The sequence below is a fragment of the Triturus cristatus genome, chromosome 10 (genome assembly GCF_964204655.1).
Source record: "Triturus cristatus chromosome 10, aTriCri1.1, whole genome shotgun sequence".
Lineage (NCBI taxonomy): Eukaryota > Metazoa > Chordata > Amphibia > Caudata > Salamandridae > Triturus > Triturus cristatus.
The window spans coordinates 609965264-609983215 of NC_140593.1; the positions used below are offsets into that span (position 1 = coordinate 609965264).

The window sequence follows — 17952 nt, forward strand, 5'->3', positions numbered from 1 at the left end:
ACTTCATTAAAAACAATTTCCCATCACATCCTTTGGGTACGAGATTCAGTAATATTCCTGATAAACACATGGTTTAGAAGAAGATAAACATACCATGATAGCAGAGGGTGCACAGGTCTTCAACACCAACAGATATAAGTCTCATCTGATGGCACTCATCCAAAGACTAGTCTGCTTTAAGTTATATACATCTTCAGTTTTTAATATATCTTTGTAAAACCCCATTTTAGATGGGAGCTGCTGTATAAGGCTAGTGTATTGGTGGCGGTGCTATGTAATAGCGGGACCTCTTAGCTTGCACAAGATTGTTTCATTGTAAGTTTTCACTGTAATTCGTTCCTCCATACTACTATGGGGGCATATGCACGAGTTTAGGTGACATTAATTAATTGCCTCCATCAGCTAGTGTGAGAGTTATTATCCGCTTTCATGGCGTATCACGCATTTGGCCTTTTACACTCGTCTCCTCATATACACCACTTTCTGCTAACAGCTGAACTTTGTCCCAAACTATCTACAAAATCAGTACATACGCTGATCGAAACCCGAGTTGACAAACTTAATAACCTATGTGGTCTATATTATCCAGATTGTGTAACCAGCTGAAAGTTGTAAAATCCATTTGAAACATCCTGGTTCACAAAAAATGACCTTCAGATCTCTATCCCACTGCTTTTTAGGTCTTGCCTGCATTGCAGCACATGCGCTGCTTCGCCTTGGCGAGATCTATAGTTGTTGCTTTTCTGTCCGGCCTCTTTGGAAGCGGGGTTGGTGTCTGCCCTGTCATCCTTCGGCCCCGCCCACCCGTCATCTGTTGCTCGCGAGTAAAGACAGGAGATGTGCACGTGCTGGATGGGAAACAGCTTTCTGGTAGCTGGCCCCGCCAACCCGTCGTCTGTTGCTCGTGCGTTGTGTCCTTGCCTCACGCTCGAGGCGCAGCCTCATCTAAGTATTGCGGCTGCACACATTTGTTTTGTTCTTTGTCCATTCCTGCATGTATGGATCGGGAGTCTCAAAGCACGGCTCCGGTTAAATTTAGACTTAGGTGTCCGCTTCCTTTTATGTATTTACTAACTATGTCTGCTCACTGAGAGGTGCAATCTTGCGCAGCTCGCTGCTTCTTACACCACAGTAATGATGATGCGTCCTTCGCGGCCCCCCCGAGCGACTCACGTGGGTTTGTTTTTTTAACTCGCGCCTGAAACTGTACACCAGTTACAAAGTCGGGCCGGAAGTCCAAGTCAACCGTAAGCGGAGGCTGGCCACGGAATTGCTGCTTTCGCTGCCTAGCCTACAGTGAAGTATAATTTGAAAGTTTATAATTCTGCCTCATAAAAATATATTTTTGGACTCCTCAGCACGCCGCACGTTCATGATCACATTTATTCTGAACTGACACACAGCAGTGTCTGCTCACTGTGCTACTTCGTTTTCAGCGTTTTTCAGATGCACTAATTCCATTTTGTATCCTGGGGTGAGCCACTATGGTGCCGGTCAGCCCTGTTTGAAAACAACTACTTGGTCCTCGCTGATGGGTGTCATTGCTAATATTTTTTATGTTTCCCTCGTCTTCATTGCTTGAAAATAATATTTGCACACCAGAAAGTTAAAACTGTATTAACTCAGATTGCAATAGTTGAAGCTAGCATTTAAAAATGTAACATCAAAATGACACATGTTTTTGCAAAAAAATATTTCACCTGCTATTACAGAAAACAGTGCCGCAAACCATGCGTTATAATGGATAAGAAAGAGTAGAACCACAAGAGGATTGCTGCTCACAGATTTGCGGTGATCTTTGGCTCCGGAAGCTGGCATTCCATTCTCATCGCAACGCAATAGGTCTTGCATTTACGCGAGCTTAACCCCTTCAGTGCCCATGACGAGATAGTCTCGTCATGGAGCGCGGTTGCGCTGTGCCCATGACGAGACTATCTCGTCATGAACCCCGCCCGCTAATGAAACGCCCGGCACAGGGCGTGGAAAGCGCGGGGCACTAAAGAGGTTAAGCTATTGGCATTGTAAATGACAATGCCTTTTATTTATGTTTTGAAAATAAAAAGCATTGTTATTTGCAATGTCAATAGCTCAAACTTGCGTAAATGCGAGACCTATTGCATTGCAAATGCTTGTTTCCCTCTGTTCTGACAAAGTGCGTGTCTGCTATTTCAGTTGCAACATAATGTATCTATCTACAAATATGATGCATACTTGGAGTGACATGATATACCATCAAATGAATAGTTCAGATTATACTTATTTGTATTACAGTTCCTGCTGCTTACTAGGAAAAGCCAACAAATTAGGCTTTGAAGCTCCTTGGCACCAATCAAAAAACACACATTTGTGAATAATCATCAGGGGTATGTTTTTTCTGGTACATCCATTTTAAATTCATTGTTTCAACGTCAATGGGATGTAGATTAAAACCCATGTTACCTAGCCAGGAACCTTTAGGTGGCCTGTCTTTATTTGTAAGTCTAGTGATACTCCAAATTACGCTCACTCCTACTTACATCTAGTCTAATTCAAGTAATGCCTTCTCCTATGTCTACATCTTGTGCTTGTATTCCTAGTTTTATTCCTACCCTTGCTCCTACACTTATTCACCCTTACTCCAACACATATGAATGGTTGCTCTTCCATTTACACTTATAAATATTGTTACTCTTATACTTACACCTGCTTAAGCTGACATTTAGGGCCTGAATACGAGTTTGGTGGACGGGTTACTCCACCACAAAAATGACGGATATCCCATCCACCCTATTATGAGTTCCATTATGTTCCGTTGGATATAATGGAACTCGTAATACCGCAGACAGGATATCCGTCACATTTGTGATGGAGTAACCAGCCCGCCAAACTCGGAATCAGGCCCTTAGTCCTTACACCTTTTCCTGTGTTTATATCTAATTACTCTTAGTTATTCCAGCTCTTTCCTACTTACTCATATTTTCACTTCTGCTTACTAGAACAGCTCTAACTGTTAATTATTGTTACGTCTATTTTTACTCCTACACTTAAATCTGATTCATTTCTACTAACCAAACTCTTACTTCAACTTATTCCTAATATCATTTGAATTTAAAGCTAGTTATTCCCACTCTTACTCCAACACTTAATGTGCCTCCTACACTCATTCCTAAACTCTTCCCTGCTCACACTCACATTCGTCTAATTACTCATACTTACTCTTTACTTCTGCATACACGCCTACATACTATAACAGTTACTGATACATATTCCTACTACTTCTTACTTTTGCTCCTACTTAATCTGTCTTGTTAATACTCCCACTTACTGTTTTTGTTACTTTTATGTACTCCTTCTCTTACTCTTTCTTTTGCTCCAACTACTTTTCTAGGCTCTATATTGCCTTCTATTACTCCCACACTCATGGCATGTGAATATGTGCAACCACCATAAAAAGGTCGAACGTATTGACTTTACGGATATTTGTTATAATATGGTACTCTTAATGGAGCTTTAGTTTCATCATAAATAGCCGTAATGTTAGACACAGACTACCCTCTTAGAATAAAAATCACGTCATAGCATGCTATGTAAAGATGTACCAAAGACATATGCAGGAGCATCTGAAAGGAGCATGCGTATAACCGATGGCTTCAGCACTTCATGCACAATGTATTAGGTCACTCATGAGATTTGTGTATTTTGCCCCTTTATCATCAAGTTGGTTGAATCTCCATGCAGTGGATGTCATCCTTTTAATAATACATGTATTACCTCCTTATAATTAAGAATTCTGCTAATACTTTCTAGAGCCGACTCTGTTGTGTCATGCCATAAGGACCTCCCTTTTCCACCGGGGCGGCCAATTGTTTCGGGAATTGGAGGAGCGACTGAACGATTATCTCAATATGCTGATCTGTTCTTGCAGCCATATGTCATCAATTTGCCTTCTTATATTAAGGATACTCGGCACATTCTAAATATTATCGGTGATGTCAATTGGGAGACTGGTATGTTATTAGTGACGCTTGATGTAGTATCTCTCTACACTAGCATACCAAATGATTTGGGTTTACAAGCAATTGAGTTTTTTCTATCAAAGAGACCGGCAAGTCAATGGGAGCACACCCAGATGTTATTGACCATGATTGATTTGATACTTAACAATAATTTTTTTCTTTTTAAACAAGATTGGTATAAACAAACCCAAGGAGTAGCCATGGGCTCAAAAGTTTCACCAGCCTATGCCAATCTATTCATGGGCTGGCTGGAAGAAAAGGTGGTGTGGGGCCCATCAGCTAGTAAATGGATTGACTATGTTCTATTTTGGGGGCGTTATATAGACGATTGTCTTATGATTTGGACAGGCACGGAACAAATGCTACAGGAATTCATTGAATATCTTAACAGTAATGAATTGAACATCAGGTTTACAACAGCTGTGAGTGCATCTAAAGTGGTATTTCTGGATGTAGAACTATATGTTGTTGGTGACATGATTCATAGTAGAATGTATCGTAAACCCACATCATGTAATGCTATACTTCACGCAGACAGTGCACACCCCAGACACCAGATTAAAGCAATTCCATTCGGCGAGATGGTTAGAGCTCGTCGTAACTGTAGCGACAATACAAAATTCACAAAATGTGTAGATGATATGGAGAAAAGATTTTTACAGAGAGGTTATTCTAATAGGGACATTACACAAGCGAAACAGAGAGCTATGAAGATCAATCGACCATCCACATTGAAGTCTAAAACAACTATCAATTCAAAGACTTCATTGATTAGAATGATCACTGATTATACTCCAATCAGTGTTACTTTACGCATGAGTTTGGTAAGACACTGGCATATTTTGCAAGCGGATAGCACTTTAAAAGAATTCTTAACAGATAGACCGCAGATTACATACCGTAAGGGTAGGGCCTTAGGATCTTTGTTGAGTCCTATCTATCCTTGTGACAAGAAACGAGAAACTTGGTTGATGCAATTTTCGAGGGGTTTCTTTAAATATGGGCATTGTGGCATGTGTAAACATGCCAAGGATAAAACCAAACAGTTTCAAGACAAATATGGTCGCACATTTATTATTCAGTCCAGTATTAATTGTGTTACTAAGTATGTTATTTATGTGATAGAATGTAAATGTAAAAAAATCTATGTGGGCAGTACAATCAGAGCGTTGAAGGATCGGTTTAGCGAGCACATGCGAGCTATCAAGAATTGTGATATGAGATATCCCATTGCTGAGCATGTGTATAATTGCACAGCTCAAGATCATAACAAATCCTTTCAATTTTATGGTATAGAACATGTAGTACTTGACCCACGTGCTGGGAATAGAGAGCTGAAACTGCGTAGACTTGAGGCACGATGGATCATGCGCTTACAGGCGGTGGAAGATGGTCTTAATTTTGATCGGGAGCTGCAATATTTTTTAGGCGATTAAGACCGAAGGTTAATGAACCACGAGGTCTTACTGGGTTTGATAGTCTGACTAATATTTATTTGGATTAGACTGTGTTACAAGTAGTTTGTTTGATTGTATTCAAGTAGCACTACCTGCGTGAGGACTTCTTTGAATATGACAAATCTTGTACATTTTATGAATATCCCCTCAGTTGTGTTATACGGCCATTTGCTATAATTGTAAGCTGTCGCACTTGGGCACACTGGCAGAAGTATATAGATGGACTAACATTGATGAGTGATTTTGATTGGTTTGAGTAGCTATAATTATATTTAGTATTATTCACTGAAGAATCTATATAGTAGTAAAAATGATTGACCTGACTCAACCTGGTGTTTACACTTATTTGTTTGAGCGGTGTTATAACAATCAGGGATATCGGAATCTGCTGTTCGCTACAGAATTATGACTGTTTGAAGTATGAACTAATCCAGTAAATATATGGTGAAAAAATATATGGTCTAAATAAATTTAACAAATTTAGATTTTTTTAATTGATATGGGCTAATAAGCGTCAGAACATGGCATAAATTGGGCTCTTATCGTGACATTTATAGTGTCTTAGGAATTCAAAGATGGCGCTGTAAATATGGGTCATACGCCGGTGACTACTTTATACTTATATATATAGTGTTTTTAAAAAAAAAAAAAAATACAGACATGGCGTTCTAAATTATTGTTGTGCATACTCAATTTTGATTGAAAGTACTTATATTCAGGTATATACGACCAATGTGGGCGAAAAACCGCTAAGATATCTTAGAACTGTGGTTCTTTTCCTTGTGTATAGAGTGGTTTAAGTATTCAAATATGGCGCTGAATTTATTGGTGAGCGTCGTTGACCTTTTCTATGTTTATACCTATTATTCAAACTTTCTTATACGGAAGTAACTGTATGTTTGAAGCACTGATCACTCGTACTCGGGTTTTCACCATTCAACAGGTAAGATACGTGAAGTCAGGGTGACCGGCAATTTGAATGTATAGATGGGGAAACGTGGCTTAGGATGGTAACAACTACATAATTATTGTCTCACTTATGTTGTAGATCGTAATTACTTCGGATAACTGGACAACGTTATACTTAAAGACTAGTACATTGTGTTTTGGCGTAGGATGACCGGAAATAGGGTAAGCTCAGATAATGATAATTTGGAAGCACATTATATATTTCATGTGCGCTTTAATTACTGAGATGGTAAAGTTTTGTCGTACTATTCTTTTCAGGATTTCTCGGGCCATAAATAATTTGGCTGTTGTCTATAAACTACATGGGAGATAATATTGGAGGATACTACTAGGAACCACACGAGTTTTCTGAAGGTATCGTGATTAAGTGGAATCTTTATTAGTTCTATGATACATTTTGCCTCAAGTGTGGCGGAGTCAGTGCTCTAGCAATTAACTGAACGTAATTTATATAATTACAGGTTCTCTACATTACAGATATTCAGGTACAGACTTATACATATTATTGTCTATCAGTTGCACGAAGCATGTAACTCACTAGGGTGGTGAGTAAATAATCATTAGTTATAGTTTATTCAAGAGACACAACGCAATTACGAACTTTGTTTGTTTGAAATATATTTACTGTTCTGTTTTCATTACGCTTATGAGGTCACTTTAAAGTTTGTACATTTTAACCTTTACACCGGTGGTGCAATGGAAGTTACCTGTATGCACCTGTGTTTACTCTGCACTGGGTACACGATTTGGGGGCATAATCTTGTTTGTTGCCCATCATCAATATATTGTATTACAATGGTTATTCATTACTTCCAGCCCTGAAGAAGTCGTATAAGATACACCCCTTAACAACGAAACGTGTTGGGATCGGAAGGATTCTTTATGAATAAAAAAGAAGAACAGAAGTTCATAGTGTGAAAACTGTTTCTACTGTGTATACTTGTTCTTTTAAGCGTGTGCATCAATAACATTGAATGTCTTATCAATCTTCGATTGAGCCTGTAGGGAGTTTGGGCGATACTCCCGTATTGATAGCACCGCTGTTGAATTTTCAAAATTTATATTTGTGTCCACAATAAGCTGTGCAATTTTGTTTGTTGCGCCATATAGCCTCTCACACCCACCAAACTCTATAACGCTCCTGAGGATACGTGACCGTGACAGAATTTCCGACCCACGAATATCTATCCTCCCGGTTGGATTGTTTGAGAATGGCCACCCTTGAGGATGTGATAGCCGTCTTGACAGGGGTACAGGCGGAGTTGGCGGCATCTCGCCAAGAAACCGCAGAATTGAGAGCACGTGTTGAACGTCTCCAAAGAAACCCGTTCGACATAAGTTGCACACCGGTGGTTCCGGCTAGCACTGTGGTAGTAGAAATGCCTGTTAACATACCATTGGCTACACCAGAAAGGTACCATAGGGAAGCAGATAAAGTTCAAGTATTCCTGACGCAAATACTGTTGCATTTTTCCTGTAAACATAAGTCTTTTCCCATCAACCAGGCGAAGGTAGCATTTCTCATATCATACCTAGCTGGAGACGCTGCGCAATGGACAGTGCCTCTAGTGAGCAGAGATGACCCTCTGCTTCACGATTGGGAAGCATTCAAAGAAGAATTTGTCAGAGTGTTTGATAGGAGAGCAGAATCCTTCACCGCAGACCGAGAACTCCTGGAGTTAAGACAGGGGAATAAGGATCTACTGATGTATCTCAATTCCTTTCGGCGGCTGGTGGCCAAGACCAAGTGGCCAGAGGGTAAGCAGGCCGCGCTCTTTCATCAGGGACTCCGGGAAGAACTTAAGGATGTCATAGCACAAATTGATTCACAGCCCACCTCTTGCGAGGGTCTTATCAACCTGGCATTACGTCTGGATCACAGGTTGAGTGAACGAAAGGGAGAGTACAGAAGAAGAGAAAGAAACTGGTATCGAGTTGATAGACCTAAATCATCCGACAACCCCACAGTGCCCATCCCTGAAGCCATGGAAATCGGTACGGTAAGAGCCGCACTCACATTTGCAGAAAAAGACACCCGTAGGAAACAAGGCCTTTGCCTTTATTGTGGCAAAAAAGGGTACTTTGTGAAAGACTGCCCAGTGTAACCCAAAAACAACTGATTTGGGAACAACCGGCTTGGGAAGACCAACACAGAAAGGCCGTTGGAAAACTGACTCGCTCTAGGATTGAGGAAGGGGATTCTTGGAGCCAGATGTGTATCCCTTCATTGAGTGATGGAGTCGCTCAGAAACAAGGCCACCTGTTCGTAGAACTACAGTTACTGATCCCACCAGACTGGGTTCCTGTTTCAGCCATAATAGACTCCGGAGCTACAGGTTTATTCATGGATATAGGAGAAGCTCAACACCGAGGTATAAAGTTGATCCCCAAAGAAGCTCCAGAGGAGGTATATACGGAAGAAGGCTCAACACCGGACCCATAGGATACAGGTCGGAGAGGTTGGAAATCATGCTTGGACCCTCTCACTGGGAGAGAATCACCTTCAACATAATACAGGCCCCGCAGTATGGGGTCATCCTTGGGCTGCCTTGGCTGCAAAAGCATAACCCCGAAATCAATTGGGTTACCAGAGAAGTGTTCTTGTCATCCCCTTACTGTCAGGAGCATTGCATCAAAACACCAGAAGGACCTGCGGAAGCTCTTGCTTCTGGTCTGTGGGCCGTCACCGCAGCAGAAAAAGACACACAACTGCCAGCCCAGTATCAGGAGTACGCCAGAGTGTTCGATGATGCACAGGCAGAAGTGCTTCCTCCACACAGGCAATATGATTGTCAACTCGATTTGATTCCTGGGGCCGTGGTGCCGTGTTAGAAGATATATGCATTAACGGAACCTGAAAACCGACACCTTCGTTCATATCTTGACAAACACCTGCAAACGGGATTCATCAGACTATCTAAATCTCCTGCTGCTTCTTCGATATTTTTCATACCTAAAGCAAACGGCGAGCTAAGAGCCTGCATAGACTTTCGAACATTGAACAACGTTACTGTAAAAAACCGGTATCCGCTTCCGTTGATCCCAGTACTACTCAGAGGCGCAACTAGAGCCAAATTTCGGGGGGGGCTAAGCAAAAATTTCGGGGGGGGGCTGAATCTGCTCGGGCGCGGCTTTGTGTCTGCCCGGGAAGCGGTCTCATCCCGGGCTGCCACACACGACGGGGGGGCTGAAGCCCTTTGAGTTCAATGGGTGTTGCGCGCCTGGTACTACTGGAACAAGTAAAGAAGGCCACTATATACACTAAGTTAGATCTCAAGGGGGCCTATCACCTTGTGCGAATCCGGAATGGTGATGAATGGAAGACGGCTTTTAAGACTCGATACGAATTATTTGAATATCTAGTCATGCCGTACGGGTTATGCAATGCCCCGGCCGCTTTTCAATACTTCCTGAACTACATCTTTCATGAAATCCTGGATCATTATATAGTGGTGTACATCGATGAAATTCTCATATACTCTGTCGATGACCTGACACATGAAAAACACCTGAAGACTGTGCTGAACATCTTACAAAACAACAACCTTTTCTGTAAGTTGAGTAAATGCGAATTTCATGTCCGTACAGTAGAGTTCCTTGGGGTAATGCTCACCCCCTCAGGACAAGAGATGGCGGAGAGAAAGATCTTGGCGGTAAAAGAATGGCCTACTCCTCAGAATGTTCGTGAAGTTCAATGCTTTCTAGGCTTTGCCAACTTTTACCGTCGCTTCATCAACCAATTCTCCAAGACGGTGGCACCTATAACCAAATTGCTGAAAAAAGGTAACGCCTTTGGATGGACTCCAGAAGCACAGGAGGCCTTCTGTGCATTAAAAACCGCCTTCGTAACGGCCTCTATATTGGCTCACCCTGACCCCACTAAACCATATGTGGTGGAAGCGGATGCATCCGACATAGCCATTGGAGCGTTCCTATCCCAACAACATTCCGTGACAGGTCAACTCCATCCTGTGGCCTACATGTCCCGTAAACTAAATGATGCCGAACGGAATTATAACATCTCAGAAAAAGAACTTTTGGCCATAAAATATGCCTTCATGGAGTGGAGGCATTTGTTGCTGGGAGCCGTTCACATGGTGACAGTGTACACAGATCATAGGAACTTACAGTTCATGACCGCAGCTAGACACTTGACTCCCCGACAACGTCGATGGATGCTGTTCTTTTCGGAGTATCACTTTATTATCACCTACAGACCTGGAAGCGACAACAAGAAAGCGGATGCGTTGACCAGGCAATCAATACTGAAGGAAACAGACACCGCACCCAACCAATCCATAATTGACCCAGAGAAAGTTCTGTGTGCCATACAACCAGACTCATTCCTTAGAGGCGTCCGTAAGGGTGTGAATACGTTCATGTGGAAGGCCTGGTTAAAGAGACATGCGGAATGGAAAGTGACACAAGGAATTCCGATGTATTCCAACCGCATCCTAGTACCTACTGAACCATTGCGCAAAACCGTATACCAGTGGTGTCACGAATTACCCAGCGCGGGTCACAATGGATTCACCAAGACTGTGGATCGCATCAAGAGATCATTCTGATGGCCCTCACTGGTAGTAGACATCAAGGCTTGGACACGGGCCTGTGAAACCTGTGACAAGGCAAAACCGGATCGCCAAAATCCAGCAGGTCTGTTACAAACCATGCCCACCCCTAACTCGCCATGGGAAAGCATATCGCTGGATTTCATTGTTGGTCTCCCGAATGACAAAGGATACACGGCTATTCTGGTAGTGGTCGACTACCTTACAAAGATGGGACATTTCGTAGCGTGCAAACAGGTCCCCTCAGCGGGGGTTCTGGCCAACCTTTTGCTGGTTCATGTTGTGCGATTGCACGGATTATCACAGACTATCGTTTCGGACCGAGGTTCTCAGTTTACAGCTCAGTTCTGGAAGGCGTGGTGTACGTCTCTCCATATCAAGACAGCTATCTCTACAAGCTTCCATCCGCAGACGGATGGGAAGACAGAACGCCTTAATCAGACTCTCAAGCAGTATCTTCGATGTTATGTGGATAACAGCACCAATGCATGGGTGGAATATTTGTGGTTGGCCGAGATCGCATACAACAGTGCCACACATAGTGCGACGCACGTCTCTCACTTCTACAGCTCGTTTGGATATCACCCTAGATTCTTGCCATTTATCCACCCCAACGCTAATCCCAATCTCCCCGAGGTGGGTAGGAGAATGGCCCATATTCAGGGAACCCTTAGGAGCGTTCGGAAGCAGTTGGACCAAACGAAGATAAAATACAAAACATCTGCCGACAAACACCGGAGAGAAGGGCCTTTGTATCAAGTGGGTGATGCAGTGTGGTTGTCAACCAGAAACATCCGATTTCGGAAACACACCGTGTTTAACCCCCGATTCATTGGACCCTACAAAGTCGTCAAACGCATTAATCCTGTAACCGTGAAGTTAGCCCTGCCTTCCCACATGCGTATTCACCCTGTCTTTCACGTATCCTTGTTGAAGCCATCGGTCTCCCCGGTGAGGAAACAACCTGGGCCAGTAGTAGTAGAGGGCGAGGTTGAGTATGAGGTCAAACAGATCGTGGATGCCAAGATGCGGAAAAACAGGCTGTGGTACCTCATAGCATGGAAGGGGTACGGACCTGAGGAGAATTCTTGGGAACCCGCTTCAGAGTTTCATGCTCCTAGATTGGTCTCTTCGTTCCCTAGCAGACATCCTTCGAAACCTGGTCCCTTGCTGCGCTCTCAGTGAAGGTGGATGTACTGTTGCGATCCAGTAAGCGCGTCCGGATATCCTCATGAAAGGATAGCGCTTCCACGGGCGGCATACGAAGACCCAGAAACTAAGGAATTATCTCTCTAGACTACAACCCCCATGAGCCTCTAGAACGCTACGTGACGTGCTCACGTAACGCATGAAAACGACAACGGACCTTCCGTCCGTGTCGGAAATTCTGTTTTGCTCCAGTGAGAGAGAGGACGTCTGGGGATTACGTGGTCCGGCGACTCCGAACAGGAACGGCTGCACCATTCTTCTTAGTCCCGGTGAACTGGTTCTTTCCACTGAGTGACATGTCTGTCTTCCTGCTCCAAGTCCGGTAAGGTAGGGGTGCCTTGTACGGATGACAAGGTGTATTCTTTGTTGTGCATTGTCCCGTCCCGAAGCACACGTCTATCCGGGTGTAGCAGGGCTTCTTTCCAGCGCTTTCTTTCTACCCCAGGGGCTCAGGACTCCCTCATACCTATGCTTGCCCCTCGTCTGTAAGTCAAGTTCTCTGTTACAACTCCTAAGACTTGGAATACTCTTCAAGGGACATTGTTGCCGGGTGTCTCCTTATTCAGAACCTCATTGCTGCCTTTTATAACGGAATAGTGCAAGTCTACCCAGGATTTTACGCTAGTTAAGAAACTAGGAACTTGGTTTGAATCCTTCTGGCTATTCCTTCATTTCTGTTCCTATATTCGTGATGTCTGTTTGAGCTTTGGGTGTCTTATCTTCTTGATTCTACTTAACAGGGGTTCTCGTGAGAGGTATGGACCGACTATCTTCGGTCCCCTGTGATGCCAATTAGGAGTTCTAGAAGGGTATGTGTATTGTGGTATAGATGCGTTTCCAGGTGGCACGTTGATAGTAATCCTGATGTTGATAGTACTTTGATGATGATGATTTCCTGTATCTTGTTACAGCGCACCCACTCCTCGCAAAGACATAGGATTGAATGAATCCCATAGGAACCTCGCTATGTTTTGTGTTATTTTCCTTTACAGGTATATTGTATATGTTTTCACATACACGTTTAATGAGAGACTGAGGAAAAACCTCCTAGTGTGTTACGGAAAGTGAATGTGTTTTGATTACCTTTCTTTGTCTTCTCAGGTCTCCCTCCCAGCAGTTCCCTTCCTTTCCTTCCCCCACTTGATCACCCCGCTGACCAGTGACATACGGCTCTTCTGGCTCGGGGCTATCTAGAGGTGGACCATTCTCAGCTACAAACTGCTCCTGAGGATACGTGACCGTGACAACAAGCTCCCATAGGGAAATGGGAGGTTGTGTTTATCCACGCACCGGGTGGCAGGAAACTCCGGGTGGCTGCCACACGGTGCAGGGATCAATGAGGGGACACCATAGGTGCCCCCTCAGCCCCCAACCGGAGGCCGCAAACAGAAAGGGGCCCTGCTAGGGGCCCCTAAACTCACCCTCTGCCAGGCTTTCCATGTCGGAAAGCTCAGCATAGAAAGTCTGCCGGAAACTGAGCATCGTAATCCGAACGATGTAAAACACCATCAATATGTATTACGGGCAGGTCTCTGACTGACCGACGGGCTAGTTGAGCCCACCGGAAGCCAGCCGGCTGGTTTTACTTCCGACCACCTAAATTGTGATTAGGCAGTCAAAAGTGAAACAAGCGATCTTGGTTGGAAAGCCTCTTACCTAGGAATGGAGGCTTTCTGACCAAGATCGTAATCAACCCCTTAATGTTTTAAGCCATGGTATGATGCCAATTGGCATATCAATAGATGTATCTATTTACACAAGTTTATGTATAGCTCGACATTCAAATCATTAATATTGTTATCTCCGTATTAGGACTCCAGTGTGAGCCTGATGATGCCAGGGTCACCTATTATTTTCGGTTTCACAGTGCAGGATTGCCTGACCCCGTTTTGTGGGATCATCAACAAAAGATCCAATCTTGTGAGATTTTAAGGAGGCTCCATTAGGGCAGGTCATCCTGATTTCAATGGATAAAACATACCCGTGGTCCTGTCATTCTCAAATATAACACTGCCCGCACCTATGTAAACTTAGACACATATTACACCTATTCTCTTTGTAGATTATCTTGATAACCTAACTTCAATATTTAAAAACAAATTCACACACTCTAAGATTAGACAACAATTTATGAATTCAGGAATTGGGCGTGCAGTGGTATATGCTGTGTCAGATATATGGTGACCTTGAAACACATATCCCTATATTTTTATTTCCCCTCTTCAGCATAGGCATAGGCACTTTATACTGACTGCTGTTTGAGAACGAACTATAATATTGGACATGATATGATAGAACATTGGTTTTTCTCATATCTACCTCGGTTTCAGCTGTTGAAGATTCTATCCTACACTTTATGAAAGCGTTTTGAATACAAAGCCAAAATATCTGTCTTTAATGAACTGAAGACATGCATTATCATTGCATTGCCAATGCACATGCATGTTAATTTATCACAGTAACAGCTATTTGCAATTCATGATTCTCTCTGAGCCTTTCTTTCTTTTCTATGTGCTGTTCTGGCCATTTTACACACGCTCTGCTCATTTCATGTAGTGTACTTAGGCATCAGCAATGCTTTTTGTGATTCTTTAGTCAAATTGTGCAGCGTATTTAAGAAAAAAATTCAGATACCACGAACACTGTACAAAGTTTTTACTGATGATATTTTTAGGGGTCAACATTTACTTTTCAATGTTTTAATCCATTATCCACTTACTCCTTAACTAACTCTAAATATATTCTGGACAATATATTTGGGTTGGACACTGTCAAATCTATAAGTTCTTCATCAAACTGGGTTTTTGACGAGCGTGGGGAGTCCTATGATGAAGCATGACACCTGGTGGTGTGTGAGGACATCCCGTCGCATTTTTGTATATGTTCAGAAATAGGGCTGCTGTGAGGTGCAGCATTGTTTGGTATACAAAAATAAATTAAATCTCTGGTGTCTCAGTTCTTTGAAGGAGGCGTTATTAGAAAGTGTGTTAGAACTGCAATTGCTTTAAGTAGTTCTTGTTTGTTCCTTCTCTCTAATTTTAATATTAATTTCCTGTTCATTACATGAAATTTAGTCATGATAACTATATTTATAAATATTTAGCTGTATTTAATTATATTCTTAAATTTGTTATATATGCCATTTCGGTAAACCTTTTTTGTTTCGTCTTCTACTTTGAATATAAATGAAATGTTATGAACTTCGAATTGCAATGGCTGTTTGCTAGGATTCCCAGGGGACTTATTTACGCAATTCAGAGCATACAAAACACAGTGCGAAGAATCATAGCTAAGACTCCCATAAGGAACACTTTTATGCTGACCCTACAAACACTGCATCAGTTAACACAAGATATCAACTTGGAACCTGGCTTATAAAAGCATGAGGTCCTCTGGTAAACTGAACCTAAAAAAGAACTGTGTTCGATATGCATGGAGGTGACATCTAAGTTCAAACTCAGATCATACTCAGAAAGTCCTCTTATATCAGAGGCATATGATTTGCTATGGTTGTTGCCAACATCAAAGCTCTCAATGTTCTCTGATCAATCCAACTCCCAGAATAGAAAATCTTGGATGCCATGATCCACTCTCTTATGGATCTGGGAACCTTGAGGGCCCTGACAATCATGGAATATGCCTCCTCTTGATTTCAAATCGGAACAAAACATTTGAAATTTCGTGAGACATGGAAGTATAATTTTATGAATTTCTGAAATGAGTAACAGAATGGGCTTGTTAGCACTTATATACCTTATGGCGTTATCCCTCTCCTAATAATCAAGCATAATATAAAATAACATCTCCTAGTAGCTACGAGCAATCTCCGTACTACCATCAAGTCAGTAAGACGGGTAAAAGATAAGATTTAAATTAAAAGTATACCAGATGGAATTATCCAATCGCACTGATCAGAACCAATAAAGTAAACGATGATTCTCTTGCAACACACTTCATTCTACATACCTGCATGAATTTGCATTTGTTTTCGAGGAGCATTGCCCACTGCAGCTTATTTCCAAGTTGAATGTCACCGGTGACTTGAAACTCACAATTTCCAGATTTCAGCTCAACACCAACACTTTGCTTTGGTTGGTTTTCAACCCTGAGATACAGTTCACTCTGCCTGGGGACTTCCTTCAGTTGCAGCAAGTCATGTGTGAATACTACATCAAGACTGGCATGTGGCTGGCAAGCAGTGCTCACATTCAGGTAGGCAGACCGACCATCCAGTGTGAGTGTGCAAAGGATTTCTGCTTGGCATCCTTCCATCTGAACGGAACCATTGAGTTGTGTATGAGCGGGAATGCGGAAATTCTGTCAATAATGAAAGAAAATCAGACTAAAGCCTCCTAATGCACAGTATATATTTACTGAAACTTCCAAAACAGGTCAAAACAGACAGCAGTACACATCCAAGGCAAATGTTGATTTTGTTAATTGTTCATACAAAACAGATCTTTTGCTCATTTCTTTGTATACCTGTTCAATTCAGGTCAATAAAAGCACAAAGTTTAATTCACTAAAACATGTTTTTGTTATTTAAAACATCTAATTTGGATTTCAAATCTTAAAACGGGTCACTGACAATCGCAGTTTTTGAGCAAATATCGTTTAAAGTTATAAGCGAAATGTAGCTTCCCTAACTAAGTAAACTTTTAGCGAAATGAAGAATGTTTTTTTTCTGAATTTTTAGTACCCGGCAGCAATATTTTAGGATACAATTTCTCTAAATTCGGCTGTGATAAAAATGTAAGTTTTTCAGGTTATAAAATGCATGCAGAGGGAAATCTGAGGTGGAAAAATAAAAACAAAATGTTTCATGCAAAGTCACGCAGAACAAAAACTAATCACTCACCAGAAAACATCTATCATGTGGATACACCCCACTCTTTATTAAAATTTCAAAACAACTTTAAAAACTATTTCTTCTTCTGAAAACACTTGGTGAACTTTATCCTCACTATGTCTCTACCTCTCTTCTCTGACCACTAATGTGATCACAATACAATGCTTAATTTGTTCTGGTGGCTGTAGGTGGTGGGCACTCATTTTTGGGGACCAGGGCGTATTTTTCCTCATCAGACTCAAACCCAGACCAATAGAGAAAATGCAGAAAAGGGAGAAAAAAAGAAGGAAGAACAAGAAATTAAAATATTGACCATGGGAGAAAGGATGAATGAAAAAGAAGAACAACATAGTTAAGAAGGCAGGGACTTTAGAGTGGTGGAAAAAACAGGCACGCAGTGGAACAAAGTCTAAGCAGGCTCGGAATTTGGCAGTCCCGGCACACAGAAGCAATGGCAGGGGGCTCTTAGTAAAAACTTTTGGACCCTATCCTTTATTTTTAAATTAAGAACTTCCATGATGTACATTTGTATATTTGTGGGCATTTATGTTCAAATTTATGCCATTTGAGTCTAGTGGCAGCTGGCGGCACTAGAGAGTGGTCGGGCTGGCAAAATGTTGGTGGGTGTGTAACTGAATTAAATAAACGTTCTTATTAAATAAATATTAAATATATACTTATTAAATAAAGAAGAGAAATAGGCACTTATTTCTGCACAAATGTCCTTCTCGCCCCGGTTTTCTTCTTCTCGGCTCTGCCTCCAACTCAGGACCCTCAACAACTCCTGAAAACGATCCTGCCACTGCTCTCATGCCGGGAACCAGCATGCGATCAGTGCAAAGATTGCAGGGAGTGGCCTCTTCCAGTGCTCTCAAGAGCACTGGAGGCCTGTGCTTTCTCTA

The 17952-nt window shown here is 42.1% G+C and overlaps 1 protein-coding gene across 1 annotated transcript in view; it reads right to left on the reverse strand.

The window, feature by feature from the left end:
- APOLTP (apolipoprotein lipid transfer particle homolog) overlaps window positions 1-17952 on the reverse strand; it is a 1292669-nt gene that overhangs the window by 372508 nt on the left and 902209 nt on the right. Inside the window, exon 45 of the mRNA XM_085632129.1 lies at window positions 16168-16518. Coding sequence (XP_085488255.1) covers window positions 16168-16518 — 351 coding nt within the window. The remainder of the gene's footprint in view (window positions 1-16167; window positions 16519-17952) is intronic.